Raw genomic sequence first — 17,404 nt, 5'->3', positions numbered from 1 at the left:
CCTCAACCTTCTACACTCCAAAGAATAAAGACCTAACTTGTTCAACCTTTCTCTGTAACTTAGGTGCTGAAACCCAGGTAACATTCTAGTAAATCTTCTCTGTACTCTCTCTATTTTGTTGATATCTTTCCTATAATTCGGTGACCAGAGCTGTACACAATACTCCAAATTCAGCCTTACCAATGCTTTGTACAATTTTAACATTACATCCCAACTCCTATACTCAATGCTCTGATTTATAAAGGCCAGCAGACCAAAAGCTTTCTTAACTACCCTATCCACATGAGATTCCACCTTCAGGGAACTATACACCATTATTCCTAGATCACACTGTTCTACTGCATTCTTCAATGCCCTACCATTTACCATATATGTCCTATTTTGATTATTCCTACCAAAATGTAGCCCCTCACAATTATCAGCATTAAACTCCATCTGCCATCTTCACCCTTTTGCTGTTGATACTCCTACCAAAGGCTATTGTCTCTGCTTATGGCTCTTATAATTATATAGACCTCAATGATGTCACCTCTCATCCTCCTTCATTTTACAATAGAGCTAAACTTACAGCTTTACAGAGAATCAAACAAGTAAGGACCACTTGTGCAATGGGATCATCAAGAAATTAGGCAATAATAATCTAGATGAGAGTTCCAGCAACTGCTAAAAGTCACTGTGTCATAGCCTCATAGAGGGATACATAATCTTTGCTGCAATTATACGAGATAAATAACAACACCATGCTTGAATTTAGCCATCGTACATCTTTAAGATATTTCTAACATTTTCCATTCAGTTGGGACATCATGTATGTGATGTTCAGAAGACTACACCCTAGAGTGTGCAGTTCTGGCCATTTTTCAATAGGAACAATGTAATTAAACTAAAGTGGGTCCAGAAAAGATTCAAGAATGTTGCTAGGACTTGACAGTTTGAGTCATAAGGAGAAACCGAAGAAGGCTGAGGTGTTATAAAATCCATGATGGATACACAAATGGTCACAGCTGTTCCTTTTCACAACCTGCTGCGCATTGGGTGGCATTTTTGCTATTTCTGTGGCATTTGACTGTTTTTACAAGACCGGGTTGCTAGGTGAACATTCAACCCAGCATGAATGGAAAGTGTTCAAGGGCTGGCCGGATTCGAACATGCGACCATTCACCTTGAAGTCTGGTACACCACCAGCCGGCTTCATCTCAGGATTTTTTTTCAAGGTGGTTGTCTTGGAGGAAAGATTCTGTGAGTGGTTCCCCCACTTCTTCTCACAGCGCAGTGTTTTTTTTTCACAGGGCCGAGTTGCGAGCTTGACACTCAACCTGGCATGGATGGAAAGCTTGTCCGGGAGTGGTCTGACTGGATTCGAACTTGGGAACCTTCACTCCAGAGTCCGGCACTGATGTCACTGCGCCACCAGCCAGTCCTATCTCAGGATAGGGGAGTCTAAATCTAGAGAACATAGGTTTAAGATGGGAAAGGAAAGATTTCAAGGGACTTGAGGGGCAAGATTTTTCATGCAGACCATGGTGAATGTATGGAATGAGCCTCTGGAGGAAGTTACAATGTTTAAAAGACATTTAGACAGGTAACATTTGGTCACAGATAGGAAAGACAGAGGGATATGGGACAAATAGACCTAGCTTAGGAAGATACCTTGGTCAACAGGGATGGTTTGGGCTAAAGGGCTTGTTTCCATGTTTTATAACTCTATGGAATCCTATGTGTTCCACTCTTAATGCTGCCCCTGACATCCGTTAAAGAGATTAGCTTTTCATTTTCCTCAGAATTGTATACAATAATGTTTATAGCAGCATCAGTCATTTGCAAACCCGCTGCCCTTTGACAGGTGCTACCTCTTTCCTTCTCTCCAGGAAGGGTCACCATTAGGGTCACTTCAGAAACTCTTAGATAGGAACATGGATGATAGAAAAATGGAAGGCTATGCAGGTGGAAAGATCGATCTTTGAGTACATTAAAAGATTGGTACAGCATCATGTGGTGAAGGGCCTGTACTGTGCTGTCTGTTCTGTGTTCTAAATCCTCTGGGGAAGCAATCTGTGGAAATCACTGCAACTGCAATTGAAGCAATTAAATTTACACGAAAGAAGCACCCTACATAAATGTAGGGTTCTGCTGCTAGTTAACATTTATACAGTAATAGAGTCACACAGCAGGAAACCAGAGCTTCAGCCTACTGACCTACTGTTATCCCATGCTTTATTCTCATCCTATTCTTGCTAATTCTCCAGAGTTCTACCACTGTGGTGAACTAAATATACCTGTCCGGACACGCCCCCTGCTGACTGCTCCTGTGGCTCCTCCCACAGACCCCTGTATAAAGGCGATCAAGGCCTGAGCCCAGCCTCTCAGTCTCCAGGATGTAGTATGGTGGTCACTCACTGTTTGTTCCTTCTTCCAGTCAATGAAAGCCGATATCTCACCTTACGTCTCAGAGTGAGTTATTGATGGTGCATCAACCACTCATCGACAGACTGGAAGCAATTTACAGCAGACAATTAACCTCCCAACGCACACGTCTTTAGGAAGGTTTCAGAGCACCTGGAGGAAATGTACGTGATTTTGGGGAAAAGGTGCAGCACCAGCAAACTGGAGTGTGATGTTGTGGCTCAGCCAGCTGCACCACTGCAGAACATATGTAGCACCAACAACCTCAGACTGGGAGCCTAAATGTTTACTTCCTCCTTCACAGGAGCTCTATGTCCATAATTTTCAAAATGCATTGCAGTTACACACACAAGCTACTCCACCCCATGACCTCTACTGCTGCAGAGTGACGTAATTGGGAGAAATGCACGTAATTCACAACCACCAACATTGAGTTGAAGTTTCACTTTAAGAAGTTGGTCTGAGTGATGACATAATTCCATAAAGGGTTTTTAGTGTGCCTTCAGTTCAAGAAATGAATTGCTACGGCTTTTCTGAAACATAAAATGCATCCACCACTTTACTTGAGAAAGCCTACAGTACAATGTGTCATCTGTCAGCCGTTACATTACTTTCACCTGCATACCATCCTGACTCAGAAATACACCACCACTCATTCCTATTCACTGGGATAAATCCTGGAACTCATTCTTCAAGAACACTGTGGGAGAACCTTCAGGTGATGGACTGCAGCAGCTCACTCTCACTATACTGATGGGCGAAAATTAACATTAGAGCAAATGAATTATGAGCAGCCCTCAAACTTGCTCTGCCCTTTGATAAGATCATTGCTGGACCATCTGAAACTTCAATGATGCATTCTAATCTACCAAAGTCACCTTTTTCAAAATCTATCTATCTCCGCCTACCTACCTTTAAAGGTGAGATTTACAAACTTTCACAGATCTCTTCAGAACTATTCACCTCATCTCTCTTGTAAACAGGGAACACTTCTTTTTTTTTGACATGACCTCTTGTTCCAGATCCTCACAAAGAAATATACTCCTCCCCACACATTGTCAGAATTTTCTAACAACAAACACAAAATGCTGGTGGAACACAGCAGGCCAGGCAGCATCTATAAGGAGAAGCACTGTTGACTTTTCGGGCCGAGTCCCTTCGTCAAGACTAACTGAAAGGAGAGGTACTAAGAGATTTGAAAGTAGTGGGGGGAGGGGGAAAATGATAGGAGAAGACCGGGGGGGGGGGGGGGGATGAAACTAAGAGCTGGAAAGGTGATTGGTGAAAGTGATACAGAGCTGGAGAAGGGAAAGGATCATGGGATATAAGGATGTAGGTATATAAGGTGTTGTTCCTCCAACCTGAGTGTGGCTTCATCTTGATAGCAGAGGAGGCCATGGATAGACATATCAGAATGGGAAAGGGACGTGGAATTAAAATGTGCGGCCACCGGGAGAAACTGCTTTCTCTGGCGGACCGAACGTAGGTGTTTTGAACAACACCTTGTATTCCGGCTGGGTAGCCTCCAACCTGATGGCATGAACATTGACTTCCCTAACTTCTGTTAATGCCCGTCCTCCCCTTCTTACCCTATCCCTGACATATTTAGTTGTTTGTTTTTTTCTCTCTCTCTCTGCCCATCACCCTGTCTATTCTCCATCTCCATCTCCCCCTGGTACTCCCTCCCTCTCCCATTCTTTCTCCCGAGGCCTCCCGTTTCATGATCCTTTCCCTTCTCCAGCTCTGTATCACTTTTGCCAATCACCTTTCCAGCTCTGAGCTTCATCCCACCCCCTCCGGTCTTCTCCTATCATTTTGCATTTCCCCCTCCCCCCACTACTTTCAAATCTCTTAGTATCTCTCCTTTCAGTTAGTCCTGACGAAGGGTCTCGGCCCGAAACATCGACATTGCTTCTCCCTATAGATGCTGCCTGGCCTGCTGTGTTCCACCAGCATTTTGAGTGTGTTGTTTGAATTTCCAGCATCTGCAGATTTCCTCCTGTTCACTCTTCCGATGTTTCAGACGTGATAGAGGCAGAACAATAAAGGGTGGATGGGGGGTGGCTTTGCTAGTCAGGGAAAATATTACAGCAGTGCTTTGGCAGGACAGATTAGAGAGCTTGTCTACTGAGGACATTTGGGTGGAGCTGAGCAACAGGAAAGGTACGACCACATTAATAGGGTTGTATTATAGACCACCCAATAGTCAGCGAGAATTGGAGGAGCAAATCTGCAGAGAGATAACAGGCAACTGCAGGAGACAGAAAGTTGTGATTGTAGGGGATTTTAATTTTCCACACGTTGATTGGGACTCCCATACTGTTAAAGGTCTAGATGGGTTAGAGTTTGCGAAATGTGTTCAGGAAAGTTTTCTAAATCAATATATAGATGTACCAACTAGAGAGGATGCAATATTAGATCTCCTATAAGGAAATGAGTTAGGGCAGGAGACGCAAGTGTGTGTAGGGGAACACTTTGGTTCCAGTGATCATAACATCATTAGTTTCAATTTGATCATGGATAAAGATAGATCTGGTCCTCGGGTTGAAGTACTAAACTGGAAAAAGGCCAAATTTGAAGAAATGAGAAAGGATCTAAAAAACGTAGATTGGGACAGGTTGTTCTCTGGCAAGGATGTGATTGGTAAGTGGAGAAATTCAAAGGAGAAATTTTGAGAGTGCAGAGTCTGTATGTTCCTGTCAGAGTTAAAGGCAAAATGAATAAGGAACCTTGGTTCTCAAGGGATATTGGAACTCTGATAAAGAAGAAGAGAGAGATGTATAGGCAACAGGGAGGAAATAAGATGCTTGAGGTGTATAAAAAGAGTAAGAAAATACTCAAGAAAGAAATCAGGAAAGCTAAAAGAAGACATGAGGTTGCTTTGGCAGTAAGGGTGAAGGATAATTCTAAGAGCTTCTACAGGTATTTTAAGAGCAAAAGGATATTAAGGGATAAAATTGGTCCTCTTGAAGATCAGAGTGGTTGGCTATGTATGGAACCAAAAGAAATGGGAGAGATTTTAATTGGTTTTTTGCATCTGTATTTACAAAGGAAACTGGAATGGAGTCTATGGAAACAAGACAAACAAATAGGAAGGTCATGGAACTTATAGAGATTAAAGAGGAGGAGGTGCTTGCTGTCTTGAGGCAAATCAGAGTAGATAAATCCCCAGGACCTGACAGGGTATTCCCTCTGACCTTGAAGGAGACTAGTGTTGAAATTGCAGCGGCCCTAGCAGAAATATTAAAAATGTCGATATCCACGGGTCAGGTGCCAGAGGATTGGAGGATAGCATGTGTAGCTCTGTTGTTTAAAAAAGGCTCAAAAAGTAAGCCAGGAAATTATAGGCGGGTAAGTTTGACATCGCTAGTAGGTAAATTATTGGAAGGAATACTAAGAGATAGGATCTACAAGTATTTGGATAGACAGGGACTTATTAGAAAAAGCCAGCATGACTTTATGCGTGGTAGGTCACGTTAAACCAATCTATTAGAGTTTTTTGAGGAAGTTACCAGGAAAGTGGATGAAGGGAAGGCAGTGGATGTTGTCTACATGGTTCTTTGAGGCCTTTGACATGGTCCCGCAATGGGAGGTTAGTAAGGAAGATTCAGTTGCTAGGTATAAATGGAGAGGTAATAAATTGGATTAGATAAAAACACAAAATTTTGCGTTTTTATTTATTTCCAGCATCTGCAGATTCACTCGTGTGCAAATTGACATTGACATTAGACATTGGCTCAATGGAAGAAGCCAGAGAGTGGTAGTGGAGGATTGCTACTCTGAGTGGAGGCCTGTGACTAATGGTGTGCCACAGGGATCAGTACTGGGTCTGTTGTTATTTGTCATCTATATCAATGATCTGGATGATAATGTGGCAAATTGGATCAGCAAATTTGTGATGATACAAAGATTGGAGGTGTAGTGGACAGTGAGGAAGGTTTTCAAAGCTTGCAGAGGGATTTGGACCAGTTGGAGAAATGGGCTGAAAAATGGCAGATGGAGCTTAATACATACAAGTGTGAGGTATTGCACTTTGGAAGGTCAAACCAAGGTAGAACATACAAGATAAATGGTAGGACACTGAGGAGTGCAGTAGAACAGAGGGATCTGGGAGTACAGATGCATAATTCCCTAAAAGTGGTGTCACAGGTGGTTAGGGTCGTAAAGAGAGCTTTTGGTACATTGGCCTTTATAAATCAAAGTATTGAGTATAAGAGTTGGAATGTAATGGTGAGGTTGTATAAGACATCAGTGAGACTGAATTTGGAGTATTGTGTGCAGTTTTGGTCACCTAATTACAGGAAGGATATTAATAAGGTTGAAAGAGTGCAGAGAAGGTTTACAAGGATGTTACTGGGACTTGAGAAACTGAGTTACAGAGAAAGGTTGAATAGGTTAGGACTTTATTCCCTAGAGCGTAGGAGAATGAAAGGTAATTTGATAGAGGTGTATAAAGTTATGACGGGTATAGATAGAGTGAATGCAAGCAGGTTTTTTCCACTGAGGTTAGGGGGAGAAAAAAACCAGAGGTCATGGGTTAAGGGTGAAGGGGAAAAAGTTTAAAGGGAACATTGTGGTGGGAGTGTGGAATGAGCTGCCAGATGAAGTGGTGAATGCGGGCTCACTTTTGACATTTAATAAAAACTTGGAGAGGTATATGGATGAGAGGGGTTTGGAGGGATATGGCCCAGCTGCAGGTCAGTGGGACTAGGCAGAAAATGGTTTGGCACAGTCAAGAAGGGCCAAAAGGCCCTGTGCTGTAATGTTCTATGGTCCTATCATTACTAATGCCTCCACAATCTCTACCGCTATCTCTTTCAAAACCCTAGGGTGCAGTTGATCTTGTCCAGGTGACTTATGTACCCCTGGGTCTTTCAGCTCTCAACTTCTCTCTTGTAATAGTAACTGCACTCACTTCTCTTCCCTCACATCCTTCCACACTGCTAGTGTAGACAGTGAAGACTGATGCAAAATACTCATTTAGTTCATATGCCATTACCTTGTCTCCCATTATTTCCCCACCTCATTTCCCTATATCCACTCTCATTTCTCTTTTATTTTTTATGTACTTGAAGTATTTGCTATCTGTATTGTTTGTTAGCTTGCTTTTGTATTCATCTTTTTCTTCCTAATGATTCTTTAAGTTGCTCTCTGTAGATTTTTTAAATCTTCCCAATCCTCTATCTTCCTGTCAAATTTTGCTTTGTTGTATGCCCTCTCTTTTGCTTTTACATTAGCTTTGACTTCCCTTGTCAGCCACGGTTGTACTATTTTGCCATTTGAGTATTTTGGAATACATCTATCCTGCACCTTTCTCATTTTTCCCAGAAACATTCCTGCCAGCATCTCCTTCCAATTTACTCTAGCCAAATCCTCTCTCATACCACTGTAATTTCATTTACTCCACCGAAATACTGCAAAGTAAGACTTTATTTTCTCCCTATCAAATTTCAAGTTGAACTCAGTTACATTGTGATTACTGTCTCCAAAGGGTTCTTTTAGCTTAAACTCTCCAATCTCCTCCATTTCATTACATAACACTCAATCCAGTATAGCTGATTCCCTAGAAGGCTTGACAACAAACTGATCTAAAAATCTGTCTTGTAGGCATTCAACAGGGTTGTGAGTGCCTGGAATGACTTGCCAGAGATGGTGGTGGAGGCTAAAAGATTAGGTGTATTTAAGAGCCTCTTGGACAGGCACATGGATGAAAGAAAAATAAAGGGTTATGGGGTGGTGTGGGTTTAGTACTTTTTTAAAGGATTATATGGGTCAGCACAACATGGAGGGCTGAAGGGCCTATACTGTGCTATAGTGTAGTGTTCTGTGGTTCAATCTCACTCTCCTGAGATCCACTACCGATCTGATTTTCCCAATCAATCTGCATCTTGAAATCTCCCATAACTATCATAACATTGCCCTTTTGACATGCCTTTTCCATTTCTTCTTGTAATCTGTGGTTCACATCCCAGCCACTGTTGGGAGGCCTGTATATGGCCATCAGGGACCTTACCCTTGCAGTTTCTTAACTCAGTCCACAAGGATTCAACATCTTTTGATCCTATGTCACATCTTTCTACTAATTTGATGCCATTCTTTACCAGCAGAGCCATGCCAGCCCCTCTGCCTACCTTCCTATCCCTCCAATACAACGTATAACCCAGGACATTCAGCTCCCCACTACAACTATCCTTCAGCCATGGTTCAGTGATGACTACAACATCATACCTGACAATCTGTAATTGTGCAACAAGATCATTCACCTTATTTCTGATTCTCCGTGCATTGCAATATAACACTTAGACTACTGTATTTGCTACTCTTTTTGATTTTGTATCCCTAATGCATGGTTACTCACCCTGCTGGCTGCAGTTTTATCCAATTACTTGCTTGCCCTTCCTGACAGTCTGACTGCGCGTTATCTTTGCTCTTTTACCATCCTCCATTTCCTGAGTCCCTTCACTCCAGTTCTAACCCCCTTGCCAAATTAGCTTTAACCCTCCACAACAGCTCTAACAACCTGACAATTTTGTACAGGTCATACCACCCCCCCCCCCCAGTAGAAATCCCAATGATCCAAGAACCTGGATCAGTTTACAAGGGAAACAAAGGCTGCTGACATCACAGGGCCAACATCCAGTAATGGGATGGGAACATTTTCATCTCTGCTCTCTTAGAAATATTTCTGATACACTTTGAATGAGGGAGCATCTAATGTATTTTATGTTTCAGGTTTGAGGGACTGAGGAACGGATTGAGGCAATCAGGTTGCTATGGAATGCCATGGAATGGTCACTACAGATCCAGGGAGGGTAAGTAGGGAAAATGTGGACCATCTGATCTCAGTGATATGATGGAACGAAGTTGAGGAGTTGAGTGAGCAGGGGTAGAGTTGTGTCTGTTCAACACTAGGCATAGTGAACAGTAGTGAAGGGTGGGCAATGGGGGTGAATTTCTTTTCTGGAAGGGTGAAAGGATGAACAAAGAAAATACTTTATTAGAAGTCAATGAAGGTTCAATCCCAACACCATTAGACCATTTTGATCGTTATATTTCCTTACTTGTATTGGAATTCCCATGTGCCAAGTCACAGCTACAGTCCTGCCAATGAAGGTGTCTCCACTCTGCCAGGGCCAGGAGATTTCCAGCACTGAGACCATAACTTCAACATGGGGCAATGATTTATTTCCTTATCAAGATCTAGTGTCTTGGTAGCAAGGCTGCCACTGGATTTTTCAGATTCTGATTTATTTATCACATATACATTGAAACATAGAGTGAGATACATTGTTTGTGTTAACAACCAACACACTTGGGGATGTACTGGGACATTCCACAAATGATGCCACACATTCTGGCACCAACATAGCATGGCCACAATGCTCAACAGAACAAACATCAAAACAACAGCAACAAAACATGGGAGCATGCTTTATGAGAATAGGGTGAATGAACTCGGCCTTTTCTCCTTGGAGCAACGGAGGATGAGAGGTGACCTGATAGGGGTGTATAAGATGATGAGAGGCATTGATCATGTGGATAGTCAGAGGCTTTTTCCCAGGGCTGAAATGGTTGCCACAAGAGTACACAGGTTTACGGTGCTGGGGAGTAGGTACAGAGGAGATGTCGGGATAAGTTTTTTACGCAGTGAGTGCGTGGAATGGGCTGCTGGCAATGGAGGTGGAGGCGAAAACGATAGGGTCTTTTAAGAGACTTTTGGATAGGTACATAGAGCTTAGTAATATAGAGGGCTATAGGTAAGCCTAGTATTTTCTAAGGTAGGGACATGTTTGGCACAACTTTGTGGGCCGAAGGGCCTGTATTTTGCTGTACGTTTTCTATGTTTCTAAAACAAACTCCTTTACCCACACTCATGCACAGTCCTCCAGCTTCAGGCCATTAGGCTTCAACTGTTGGACTTCCAATCAATCTTTGCTATCAATCTCTAGTCTAGCCAATGAAGGGACCCTTAATTCCAGGCTTGAACTCTGGGAGTGTCTCCATGTGCCTCCTGCTCACAAAGACATCCAATCTCAAGGATTGTGACATCTTAACATCCAGGAATATCCTTTATTATCCATCCACGTTGCTGGCCTTTGAACATGTAATGAAGGCAGAGTTTCCTGATGAATCTTGCCCCATGTCCACACGCTGGCCTTTGAACACAGAGCAGAGGCCTAAATAGCTGATGCACCTGTGTTATATTTGGTTCACTAGCCACTGAGTGTGGAGCAGAGACATAACCTCTGGATATCCTTTATTATTGTGCCCACATCACCGACCTTCAAATAAAAAGTGGACCTCTAACTTCTCCACATACTTTTCCCTAAACCCTAATCTCAAAGTTCCAAGTAAATTTATTATCAAAATATGTATATGTTACCATATACTATCCTGATATTTACTTTCTTGTAGGCATTCAGAATAGAAGAAATACAATAGAATCAATGAACAACCTATGCACAAAGACTGACAAACAACAAATTTGCAAAAGAATTCAATCTGTACAAATACAAATAATAATAATAAAGTTTTCGAGTCAGAATACTACAAATTATATTATGACCAATCTGCTTGTAGGGACAGAATAATCCATAATAACCATCTGGCTATAATATCACAGGATAAACAAGCAAGAACAACTTACTTAATAGATATGTCCATTCCAAACATATAAGTGAAAAACAGAAATAAGTAAGTGAAAAACACCAGAAATGTGTTGAATTAAAAGAGATAATTGAAAGATTTTGAAACATGAACAAGTTATACATTGTCCCAACAGTAATATCTACCACTGGTATCATCCCAAAAACACTGCATAATAGCATTAAACAATTAGGGCTGCACACAATATCTGTGTAAACCTTCAGAAAGCCACAATACTAAACACCACTAGAATAGTCCACAAGTTCCTAACAGTTGAGAAATGGGTATGTTTGGCTATGCCTGTACCTCAAGTTTTACTAGCTTGAGCTGAAAAAAAAGATAATAATAAATGAGTAAATAAATACTACTAAGAGTATGTGTTGCTGAGTCCTTGAAAGTGTGTAGAATTAATTCAGAATTGAAATTACCTCTAACTCCCACACATTCCTGTTCCTAAATCCTAATCTGACACCCAACTCACTTCTCTGTCCTCAACGTCATCCCTACAGACTTAAAAAACAACAGTCTGAGTTACAATCTCAACAAAGACCATAGCTCAGCACAATCTTGAAAAACAAAGCTCCATCATCATCTGCACACTCATGCACCTGTCTAAGAGTTTCTTAAATGCCTCTATCATATTTATTCTCCATCAGAAACTGGCAGTACGTTCTAGGTATCAACCACTCTGTAAAATCTTTGCTCCACATGTCTCCTTTGAACTTACCCCATCTCATCTTAAATGCTTGCCCTCAAGTTTTAGACATTTAAAACTTGGGAAAAGATATTATCTGTCTACACTGTGCATGCCTCTCCTAACCATATAAACTTCTATCAGGTTTCTCTTCAGCCTCTGCTGCTCCAGAGAAAATAACCCACATTTGTCCAAATTCTTATAGCATATGCCCTCTAGTCTGGTCAGCATCCTGGCAAACTTCCTGTGAACCTCTTCCAAAGTATCCACATACTTCCAACAATGGAGTAACCAGAACTTAATGCAGTTCTCCAGATGTAGTGGAACCAGAACTTCATAAAGGTGCAAGATGAATTCCTGATTCTTGAACTCAATTATTTTATGAATAAAGGCAAGCATGCTGCATGCTTTTTTTTCAAATTGTGCAGTCACTTTCAAGAAGCTACAGACTTGCATGTCAGCACTGCAAGTCAGCACTTGCACTTGCAAGTCAGCACTTGCACTTGTCAGCACTTGCATGTCAGCACTGTTACATGTCTTGCCATTAACTGTATCATTAGATTCTGACCTCCAATAGCACCTCACAAACTTGGACAGATTGAACTCCATCTGCCATTTCACCTCCATATGATCCATATGCCACTGCATCCTTTAACAATTGCCTGCACTATGCACAATGCTACCAATCCACCTATCTGTAGTTTCATAGTAATCAATATAGGTCATATCCATTACAAACAGAAGAGGTCTTAATACAGATCCCTGTAGAATAACACTAGTGAGGGACCTCCACCCAGAATAAGTCCCATTGACTACTACCCTCTGTCTTCTATGGAAAAATCAATTGAATCCAATCACCCAAGTCACCTGGACCGCGCGCACCCTAATGTTCTGGATGACCCTATCGTAAATGACCTTGTCAACACAGTACTAAAATCCATGCAGGCAATTTCCATAGATCTGCCTTCATCAATCAATTTTTGTGTCTTCTAGCAAACTTTCTAATCATAATATGTATATTCATATCCAAATTATTAATTTACATGAAAAACAACAGAGGACTTAGCACTGAACACTGCATTTTGCTTTACTTTTGGCACTCTACATTCATGTTATTTCAGGATGAAAATGAATGAGGCTCAATTAACAAGGCAGGTGTGATAGGTGGAAGCCAAGAAACCCCAAGGTAAGAAACAACTTGGAAAATAGCAAGTCACAGGGAGAAGCCTGGTAATAAGTAAAGCAACCACTCAGCAAAGAGGAAAGGGAGACATAAGGTTCAGAAACGGATCATTGGAAGGTATGCAAAGACAGATCAGACCAGATGAAGGATCTTGATACAAAGTGCCATCTGTTCATTTCCCTCCACAGATGATTATATAATTTTGATAGAATTCAACTCCATGAATTTAATTACCTACCTAGTCCAGTGAAAGTTGATGTTTGTGGATTGGAATAATTTTCATAAATGGCGTTTGGTGATGAGTTAGCACTCTGGAAGGCAAAATACTCAACATCAAGATAATGGATAACAATTTCAACAGAAGTCTAGTAAATACAAGGACTTGCCCTAAATTCCTTCTGTCCAGGGAGGTGGCTGATCAACTGTCGATCAGTGTGCCAATGGGTACTTCACTCAGGACCACCATGTAAAACTGAAGCTCAAGGCAGTGGTCTCCATGACAGATGACACTGCAGAGCATAAAAGAAAAATCGAAGTCATCCAGTAGTGTACCCTGGTGCTGTGTGGGGTTGGTCAGGAGACTGGGTATTGGTTAAGGATCTCCAGCTTGGGGTGTAGGAATGAGTGTTTATAAAAAGGGTTTTACCCTTTCTCTGAGAGACTAGGGTTGGGGGGAAATGGTAACAGTGGAGGAGAAATGAATTAAAGACAAACAACAGGAAACAGACTTTTAAAATCATTTTTCAAAGGAAAGGCATTGTCCTGACCACTCAATCACTTCTGGTTTCCTAAACTCAACCATCCTCAGCTCAGTCAAGGTCTTGAGCAATGCCAAGTCTCTCCTGGGTAGATGAATCACACAGTGAGTCAGTCCATCAACAACCATCGACTTAGTTCAACAAGAAGGTATGAGTGGGATCACTTGGTCATGTGAAGGACACCTCCATGATGTGGTACATGTCATGATGTAACACCACTGTGAGAATTTTCCTTTAAAACAGGGTGGCCCTTCTTCCCAACACTCTGCACCCTGAGAGACAGATCAAAGTCCAGCAAATTAAAACCCAAAACAATAAGTAATCAATGAAATCATGGTATTTGCCAAAACCATCCTTTAAAAATCCCAGGACTTCCTCGTCATTTGTTATTGTTTTACTCAATGTAAATGTAAACAATGCTTTCCACCATGGACATTGGCTCTTCATCTACAAATAAAGAAATGCAGGATGGAAGTCTTTAAAATAATTTCCCATGAATCTGCAAACATAATTGTTACCTTCTTACAATACAGTAAACTTTCATCAAGAATGTCACATTGTCACATTGGAATATCAGTAAAAATAATATATTTTATGCTAACCTGTGAAATGTTTCCATCCTCAATCATTTGATTACTATTAGTCTGCATCACCATATCTTTGTTAACTTCTGCTTTCTGCAGTCCTGCAGGAGAGGCTGCTTTATCTGGGATGTCATTGTTGTGTCCATAGTTGTGGCTGTCACCCTCCATACTCCATAATGCAAAGCCTGCAGTTCTGCTGTATACAATCACCAAGAGTGACTTCAGGAATATATTTGTAAACTACTTCACCTTTCTGAATCTTATGTGGCCAACATGAAATGTTACAACATCATAAGCTTAGTGCGATTAATATTTAAAAAAGATTAAAATCCTCAGCTCTAATGATTGTTCTGAAAATTTATTGATTAGTGTGTAGTGATTGACAGAATGTGCACGACTCACTGTGTGTTGTTCCAAAAACAAACTAAATCAATTTGCTTAGAAATCAGAGGATTTATTTTAGAAATAAGGAACAACAAGCAAAAATTCAACAACTGTGAATCTGAAATAAAAACGTAAAATGTCCAGCAGGTTTCTACAGAAGCTCACTGCACCCTATAACTAACTTGAATGCTCACTTTCTCAGTTCTGTTGGAAGGTCTTTGATGTGGAAATTTAATTATTCTTCTCATTTCGTAGTCATCATAGAACCTGCTCAGGTTCAAACTTCTCCTATTTTTATTGAGAAACTGCAACACTCACTCCCTATCTATGTGGCCATATCTATGGAAAACCACGGAAACCACGGAAAGAACAGCTGTATATAATTGATCATAAAATCAGTCACAATCACCACAGCAGCATGTCAGCAACCTTGAGTTACATTCATCTCTACATTGGTTACTGGTCCTACTATGATATCTACTTGTAGCTACTCGGTTTGTGTGTATAACTGTGGTGATGGGGATTGGACAGCACTCACCTCTCAGTATGAGGTTTACTAATTGGATGTGGGTTCTTCAAGTATTGTTTAAAACGAAGTTCAAATGCTTGTCCTATGCTGTTAATAACACAATGGGCCAAATCATCAAAACACTCCAAAATATGGCATGCTAAAAGAGATTGCAAGAAGGGCAAGATTAATTTTCATTGCCTAGGGAATGATTGTTGAACCAGTTTAAAGAACTTAAAACATTCTGATACTTATTTTACATTACCTAAACATTGTATACTTTATTTTACTATGTTGTTTATATAACAAGCATAATACAGAAGTGATCCTGATATGGAATACAAACACTAATTTGTTCACAGTACTTTCTTCTATATTTGATAGATGAAGATCATAAAATGACCTAGTCTATCATGCTCTACTTGCATTATAAGCAGTTCACTGTCATAGCATCACACAATTGTCAGTCTAACTTTTTAGTGATATTTTGCTTCTTTTATATGCACAAGAAACAAGCATTGCATTTGAAAACTGGCCAATTTAACAGCCAAGGACAAGTACAGAGATTGTTGCCACAATGAGTGCAATTACATTTATTGTTGAAAGCAGTGCAAGCAAAATTGCTGATAATCCAAAAAAATGTTACCTCTTTGGTTGACTGGGTCTTTGGCTACATAAGCAACGAAATTGCATGTGTCCTAAAACATGAGAGTCAACACTTAGAACATGTGGCACAAAGGTCAGAATTGCAGTACAATATATGAGCTTGATATGGAAACTAGTCAAACAGTCGAGAGAGACTGACATCGTTAAAAAGGTCTGTCACTTGTAACATGTTCATTCTACAAGCAACAGGCAGCTAGGGGAGTTCCAGCAATGACTCAATGGAGAAGTGAGTGTGAGAGATGGTACGGGGATGCTGGCTGTACTGTACACACAGATTCAGGATGTGGAGAGTGATTGTGAATTCACCTCAATAGAAGGAAAAGCAAATGTGTGATGATATCAGTGTCATTGATGGTCTCAAGTATAAGGCAAGATAAAGAATTTAGTTTGAGTGGAGCTTCAAACAACAAAGTTTGTGGTTGCAGAGTTTGGTAGGGACATTTTATACAGGGGGAGAAAAGAAAGAGACCTTCTCACTGTGGGCAGCAGGTAATATGTGTATACCCAGAAACAGGTGCACAGCCAGATTTTCTTCACTCCATGTTAACCAGACAGTTTTTCAGGAATTCAAGCTCTATTTCCCATCCCTCTTCTCCCTGCATTCAGCTAATCTCTCTCAGGTATTGCGAAATTGGGAAATATATAGAAAGTCTGTATATGAGAGAGAAGGTGAACCATGGTATGGAAAGCAGGACTGTACCATTTACCAAACCTCTCTAGTTCATTGTGCCTGGACATTCTCAATGCCTTCTAAAATTAATTCAAGCACAGGAAGCTTCAGAATAATGATTGCACCCTTAAATAAAATAAAATTAAACCAAATAGCAATGATTTGTGTCTGATGATTTATAAATGATTGTCATTTATTGTAACATCTTTACAACTTTGAATTCATAGGGGAAGAAGTAGAAGGCTCATGGACCCATGTGAAGGGTATTCATTTCCCAGGGCACAAAGAGGTGCAAAGCTGCATGCCTTTCCAAAGGTCAGAATGATTTCTGATTAAGTTGAACTTCTAACAAATACTCTGTGCTTATCTTTTTGTTGTACTGTAAACAAGAACTGGACTCCAGTTCTTAATGTAAATTTCATGCAGGAATCATTTTGAAGCTGGATCCACAGCTTTGCAAATAGCATTGCAGAATACAGATTGCTAGTCCACTTGCTAAGAGGTCTGCTTTCAAAGTGAAATAACCAGGAGACTGCTTATCTGTGTTAGTCAAGGGCAAGACCATGGGGGCTATGTCACTTAACACATTAAACATCGTTATTTTGTGTACTCAGGAGATCAGCTTTCACAGCATTGATTTATGGATGTCTGAGCTCTTTGTTATCAAAAGCTTTCAGGACCATTTTATGAGTTACTTGTCCCTGCAAAAGGTATCTGGGAAACATCACATGCAGATAATGTCATCCAGTATAAAACAGTAGAAGTGTCAGCAGCATTGTAGATAGTTAAGAATGACAAAAAAAAATTAATTGAGATTCTGCCATGTCTTCAACTAGTTTTTAAGAAATGTTCTATATTCCTGCTTAAAAGAAATGTACCTGCATTTGGAAATCCTTGTAGTTTGTGAA

At 40.7% G+C, this 17,404-nt stretch overlaps 1 protein-coding gene across 6 annotated transcripts in view; it reads right to left on the bottom strand.

Moving 5' to 3' along the window:
* The window catches only part of LOC132382386 (SHC-transforming protein 1-like), a 210,744-nt gene that overhangs the window by 27,161 nt on the left and 166,179 nt on the right, over nt 1-17,404 (bottom strand). For 5 of the 6 annotated variants that reach the window (XM_059952522.1, XM_059952521.1, XM_059952525.1 and 2 more), the window contains 4 exons: nt 15,807-15,858; nt 15,191-15,320; nt 14,287-14,464; nt 13,165-13,237 (listed from right to left, as the gene is read on the bottom strand). In XM_059952522.1, coding sequence (XP_059808505.1) covers nt 13,165-13,237; nt 14,287-14,464; nt 15,191-15,320; nt 15,807-15,858 — 433 coding nt within the window. The remainder of the gene's footprint in view (nt 1-13,164; nt 13,238-14,286; nt 14,465-15,190; nt 15,321-15,806; nt 15,859-17,404) is intronic. The other variant, XM_059952519.1, reaches the window with a different exon arrangement.

This window comes from Hypanus sabinus, chromosome 28, assembly GCF_030144855.1.
Source record: "Hypanus sabinus isolate sHypSab1 chromosome 28, sHypSab1.hap1, whole genome shotgun sequence".
NCBI classification, from domain to species: Eukaryota; Metazoa; Chordata; class Chondrichthyes; order Myliobatiformes; family Dasyatidae; genus Hypanus; species Hypanus sabinus.
Note: the sequence above shows the minus strand (reverse complement) of the source record. Positions and strands in the feature narration are given on the sequence as shown.